This window comes from Lontra canadensis, unplaced genomic scaffold (assembly GCF_010015895.1).
Source record: "Lontra canadensis isolate GAN:19392208 unplaced genomic scaffold, GSC_riverotter_1.0 scaffold96, whole genome shotgun sequence".
NCBI classification, from domain to species: domain Eukaryota; kingdom Metazoa; phylum Chordata; class Mammalia; order Carnivora; family Mustelidae; genus Lontra; species Lontra canadensis.
The window spans coordinates 7,819,841-7,826,422 of record NW_022631090.1 but is presented as its reverse complement, the minus strand read 5'-3'; the positions used below and the strand labels follow the sequence as shown (position 1 = coordinate 7,826,422).

Genomic DNA, 6,582 nt, shown 5'->3' with positions numbered 1-6,582 from the left:
AACCAATGGAAAGATATTCCACGCCCATGGACTGGAAGAAAAAAAAATTATTTAAATGTCCATACATTCAAATCACTCTAAAGATTTAATGCAATCCCTATCAAAACACCAACAGCATTTTCCGCAGAACTAGAGCAAATTATCCTAAAATTTGCATGAAACCGAAAAGACCCCAAACAGTCAAAGCAATCTAGAAAAAGAACAAAATGGGTGGTATCATAATCCCAGATTTCAAGATATACTACAAAGTTGTAGTAATCAAAACAGGTATGCTACCGGCACAAAAATAGACACATATATCAATAGAACAGAATAGAGAGCCCAGAACTAAGCCCCCTATTTTATGGCCAATTAAACGTACACAAAGGAGGCAAGAATATGTGATGGGAAAAAGACAGTCTCTTCAACAAATGGTGTTGGGAAACCTGGACTGCTACATACAAAAGAATGAAACCGCACCATTTTCTTACATCATACACAAAAATGAAATAAAAATGGATTAAAGACTTAAATGTGAGACCTGAAATCATAAAAATCCTAGAAGAGAGCACAGGCAGTAATTTCTCTGACATCGTCCATAACAACATTTTCCTAAATATGTCCCCTGAGGCAAGGGAAACGAAAGCAAAAATAAACATTAGGACTGCATTAAGATAAAAAGTCCCTGCACTGCAAAGGAAACAACAAAACTAAAAGACAGCCTACCGAATGGGAGAAGATATTTGCAAATGACATGTAAACGGTTAGCATCCAAAATGTATAAAGAACTTAATACAACTCAACACCGAACACGCAAATAACCCATTTAAAAATGCACGGAAAACATGAACAGACATCTCTGCAATGAAGACATCCAGATGGCAAGCAGACACATGAAAAGATGTTCAACATCCCTCCTCATCCCTCCTCAACAGGGAAATGCAGATCAAAGCCCCAGTGAGGTGGCAGGGGCTGTGGTGGCCACAGGTGGGTAGCTGACATGCAGCTCCTTGTCCACGCCCAGGAGCTACATACTCTCAAGGTGACCGGCCAGGAGATGGTCACCCAGATCAAGGCTCCTGTAGCCTCACCGGAGGGCATCGCTCCAGAAGCTCAAGTTGTGCTCTTGGCAGGCACACCCTTAGAGGATAAGGCTACCCTGGGTGGGTGTGGAGTGGAGGCTCTGATCACCCCAGCAGTAGCCGGCCACATGCTTGGAGGTGAAGTCCATGGTTCCCCAGCCCATGCCAGGAGAGTAAGAGGGCAGACTCCCAAGGTGGCCAAACAGGACAAACAGAAGGAGATAGGCCGAGCCAGGCGGTGGATGTGTACAACCGGCGCTTTGTCAATGTTGTTGCCCACCTTTGGCGAGAAGAAAGGCCCCAGTGCCAATTCTAAAATCTATTGTAGTCCTGGCTTTCCCCCAGTAAGGCCACTTAGTCTGGTCGAAACACACACACACACACACACACGACACAATGAGATATCATCTCACACCTGTCAGAATGGTGAAAATAACACAAGAAACAAGAAGTGTTGACGAGGATGTGGAGAAAAAAGAACCCTTGTGCCCTGTTGATAGGAATGCAAACTGGTGCAGTCACTGTGGGAAACAGCATGCGGGTTCCTCAAAAAAATGAAGAATAGAATTACCATATGATCCAGTAATTCTACTACTGGGTATTCACCCAATGAATATGAAAACACTAACTCACAAATATATCTATGTTCCCCTATGTTGATTGCAGCATTATTTACAATAGTCAAGACATGGAAGCAGCCCAAGTGTCCATTGATAGGTGAATGGATAAGGAAGATGTGATATATATATATATATATACATGTATATATGTATATACACATATATATCATACATTATATATATAATATTCTATTGCACATCTATATATGTGCAATAGAATATTACTCAGCCATAAGAAAGAATGAAATCTTGCCATTTGCAGCAACGTGGATGCAGTTAGAGAGCATAATGATAAGTGAAGTGAATCAGTCAGAGAAAGACGAATACCGTATGATTTCCCTTACAAGTAGAATTTTTGAAACAATGAATGAGCAGAGGGGAAAAAAAAGAGACAGACCAAAAAACAGACTCTTAACTACAGAGAACAAACTGGTGGTGACCAGAGGGGAGGTGGGTGGGGGAATGGGTGAAACACGTGAAAGGGATTAAGAGTACACTTACCATAATTAGCACTGAGACATGTATGGAATTGTTGAATCACTATATTGTATACCTAAAACTAATATAACATTGTATGTTCACTATACTGGATTTAAAGTTTTTTTTAAATAAATAAAAACAATTAGCTATGGTTCTCATTAACCCTTCAATATTATTTTCTGATTTTGATGTAAGGCCAGCTTAAAAAGAATTATCTAACCTTCAATATTGAATGTTAGAGTCAGAGCCCCCTGTAATTTGAGGAAAGCTTAAATAGTTTTTATACGGAGAGGAAATTCACTTAAAATTAACCATTTGAGAGTAAACAATTAAGTGGTTTACAATACTGTATACCCACTGGCATTATGTAGTTCCAAAATGTCTCATCAGCACAAATGGAAACCCCATCCCCATTAAATAGTTGCTCCCAAATTCCCATCCCCTCCCCCCGGCAACTGCTAATCTGGTTTCTGTTTGTTTGGATTTGCCTATTCTAGACATTTCACAGAAGCGGAATCCAGCAACCTGTGACCTTTTGTGTCTGGCTGTTTCACTGAACAATGTTATCAAGTTCATCCATGTTGTAGCATGTATATCTCCGTATTTTATTCCTTTTGTGTGGCCGAATCAGATTTCGCAGCAAGTGTACACCATACTTCGCTTATTCATTCATCTATTGATGAGTTTTGGGGGCTGTTTCTACCTTTCCAGCTGTTGAGTTAGACTTTTAGCAGTTCAATCAAGCGGCAAAACCCCTGCCTATCTCCCTCCATTCCACACGATGAGCTTAGCTACCCTAGAGAAAGGACTGTGACTGCTTTAAGCATCTTGTGGCACTTGGCTGTCTTTCCCAGAATCGTCTTTTTTTATCTGCAAGCCAAGGACAAATCTGTCTCATCCCCCCAAGCCTCCGCAATAGAAAAATTAATCCATCCCCACAGCATAAACCACTCCTTTCCTTCCTCTGCCTCCCTGCTGACCAGCCCTTCCCTGAATAGGGAGCTTTTCAACCTCTGCTTTTGCTTTCCCGAAATTTTCCATCTGTAATTTGCCGTCTGTGCATTTGGTCCTGTGCAAGCGATCTGACACATGCGAGAGTATTTTTTTTCTGATCTAAACTCTCCCTTAAAAATAGTTTGATATTATATAACTCAGTTACTCCTTAGCATCACTTGAACAACACATTTAAACAGAACTCATATGAACCACGTTTCAGCTTTTCCCTCCTCCTGCCGACCTCCCTGCTCCATCACGGTTGACCGGCCTTATGTCTGGCTTTAGGAAGTAAGCTTAAAGTAAGCTTAAGTCTGGCTTTACTCAAAGAGTGTATTTTAGTTAAGTAAACAAATTCCTACAGATGTTATGTTTCTGACATAGCAGGATGCATCAATCCAGGTAAGCTGCTCATTTCTTCTTTTGAAGTGCCATAAAGATTGAGTATACGGTGAGAAGTACAGGTCAGTAGGGTCAGACTTCTGCGGTGGCCCTCAAGTCACACTGTGGCAACAGCTATCTTCTCTGGACATCGGCATAAGAGCAATATCCTTCATACTTCTACTCAAGACAACCTTACTTCTGGACGTTCCTCAGCCCTGTATTGCACTAAAGAAATAATCATAGGGGTGCCTGGGTGGCTTAGTGGGTTAAGCCTCTGCCTTTGGCTCAGGTCATGATCCCAGGGTCCTGGAGTCCAGCCTCGCATGGGGCTCCTTGCTCAGTGGGGAGACTGCTTCTCCCTCTGCCTGCTGTTCCTTCTGCTTGTGCTCTCTCTGACAAATACATAAATAAAATCTTTTTTAAAAAAAGAAAAGAAATAATTGTCTTTAGGATTCTAAAATCGGAGGGAACAGTGTGGCTCTCTCCTTACACAGTGCTGGTTTACCCAATAGACAGTCTAAGCACATGCTTGCAAACCTGGGGCACCAACTTTTTGGAGGTTGGTGGGAGAATTTGGTCCTCATTATTTTATATAAGGCATCAAGATAGACATTGTGGGAAAAATAGAATATGTCTTTGAGTCCTGTATACTTCGTTGATGGTATATTGTTATTTTATTTTTAAAGTTATCATAGAGTAAAACTGACACTTTTGTGTGCTACATGTTTTAGCAATGAAATTTCTGACCAGATCTTTGGACTCATTTACTTACTTTTTTTCCTCTTTGATGTGAGGTTGTGATTGAGGGAATGAATGGACTTATAGTTTACTGTATGTAGTTTACTATGATAGATATATGGAAAAAAAAAACTTATATACAAGGGAGGGAGCAATAGGACCAAATGTATTAAGGCAGGAAAACACAGGGAATGGTCAGTAAAGGGGAGTAGTCCAATTTTCAAAAAAGTATTTTATTTACTTATTTGACAAAGGAGAGAGAGCACAAGCAGGGGAGCAGCAGGCAGAGAGAGAGGCAGGCTCCCCACTGAGCAGAGAGCTCAACGTGGGGCTCGATCCCAGGTACCTGGGATCACGACCAGAGCTTAACCACAGACGCTTAACCGACTGAGCCACCCAGGTGCCCCGGAAGTGGTCCAATTCGATCAAAGTAGAACATGGGATGCCCAAAGAGAGTAACGTAAGATACTTCAGGAAGCGTTTGTTCACTTGGGTGCACAGCAGAGCTAATTATGGTGTCACTGTCCATACTTGGCTGAGCTGGTGAGTTTTATTGATAGAGATAAAAGTCTTTGCTCCACAGGCCCACAGAGCAGCCGGAACCTGCCAGCTTTCTCTCCAAGGTGCTCCAGAGGAAGCCCTTGGATTCGTTCAGGGCATCACAGCGTTTCCATAAACAAATGAGGCTCTCCTACCGATTAAGGGGCACAAGCTACTTCAGATACAAGCGTGTGCAGTTGAAGAGTACTAAGTGCTAATGTAGTAAGTTGGGGCTTGAGTCTGTTTAAATAGACCAACAATCTCCGTGGGTCTAATTTTCCAAAAGAGTGATCCTGTCTGGTATTTCTGGGATTCTTTGGAACAAGAGACATTTCAATAGCTCTCTCTCCAGCCTTGCCAAAGTGAGGGTGTTTAGAGATTCTGACACCAGTAACAGACATTCTATCCACCTATGTCTTTTTTTTTTTAAGATTTTATTTACTTATTTGACAGAGAGAGACACAGTGATAGAGGGAACACAAGCAGGGAGAGTGGGAGAGGGGGAAGCAGTCTTCCCACGGAGCAGGGAGCCCGATGTGGGGCTCGATCCCAGGACCCCAAGTTCATGACCTGAGCTGAAGGCAGATGCTTAACAACTGAGTCACCCAGGTGCCCCCCAACCCTATGTCTTGCTACTGAAGAGGGACCAAGCTTAAATGACCACATGGAGGGTGAAGTGGAAATGTGGGTTCAATTGTGAAATGGCAAAGATCATTTACGGCATTTACTTTTTCAGAAGTGTCAAAATTTTTATTTTGGGGGCCCCTGGGTGGCTCAGTCGGTTAAGCAGCTGACTCTTGAGCTCAGCTCAGGTCTTGATCTTGGGGTGGTGAGTTCAAGCCCCATGCTGGGCTCCGTGCTGGGCCTGTAACCTTCTTAAAAAGAAAAAAACAACTTTTGATTTTCCTATGTGTAACTGTTTTTGCTATTTCAAGGCTCGCCCGGTTTAGAAACGAAATTTCTACAAAAGTTGATTCATTTGAATATCTGCTTTAATTCATTTATTCAGTCAACAAATATTAGCTGAATACCCACTATGTGCCAGGCCCTATTCTAAGTCTCGGGGTAAGGCATGAGCAAAACCAAGTCTCCTGCCCTCATGGAACTTGTGGTCTGGCGAGGCACAGGTAATAAATTAGTCAACACATAGGTATCCTATCATCACATGGTGATAATTACTAGAAGGACATTTTTTTTAAAGATTTTATTTATTCATTTGACAGACAGAGATCACAAGTAGGCAGAGAGGCAGGCAGAGAGAGAGAGGAAGGGAAGCAGGCTCCCTGCTGAGCAGAGAGCCCGACGTGGGGCTCGATCCCAGGACCCTGAGACCGTGACCTGAGCCCAAGGCAGAGGCTTAACCCACTGAGCCACCCAGGCACCCCTAGAAGGAAAATTAAGGCGGGATGAGGGGATAAAGCGAATTTTATGTCAAGTCAGGGGCAGCCTCTCTTAGCTGGTGATGTGTGACGAGAGACATCAATGTAGTGAAAAGGCAAACTTTGCAAAGGTCCAAGTCAAGAACATTCCAGATCATGAGAGCAGCAAATATGAAGTTCCGGAGGCAAGAATACGTTTGGCATGTTCTGACAAGGACAAGAGCATGCCCAGAGCAGGATGTTCAAAGAAGTGAGACATGAGGTCTGAGAAGTAGCCAGGATAACAAACATATTGGCCCATGATTCAGATTTTGGATTTGGTTCTGAAGAGATTGGAACCCATTGAAAAAGTTTCACATGATGCGATTCACAGTCTAAAAAGCCCTC

At 42.6% G+C, this 6,582-nt stretch overlaps 1 protein-coding gene and 1 pseudogene across 1 annotated transcript; both read left to right on the top strand.

Moving 5' to 3' along the window:
- The first annotated feature begins 976 nt into the window (after positions 1–976).
- LOC116854908 (ubiquitin-like protein FUBI) lies at positions 977–5,766 on the top strand. The gene is made up of 2 exons (XM_032837147.1): positions 977–1,405; positions 5,752–5,766. Exons 1-2 carry the CDS (start codon positions 980–982, stop codon positions 5,764–5,766), a joined length of 441 nt encoding a protein of 146 aa, XP_032693038.1. The 5' UTR covers positions 977–979.
- A 122-nt stretch (positions 5,767–5,888) lies between these two features.
- Positions 5,889–6,582, top strand: part of LOC116854907 — a 71,367-nt pseudogene continuing 70,673 nt past the window's right edge.

Bases quoted from the DNA above. Each gene is read 5' to 3' on its own strand.
- LOC116854908 (XM_032837147.1), top strand. From the start codon at position 980: ATGCAGCTCCTTGTCCACGCCCAGGAGCTACATACTCTCAAGGTGACC.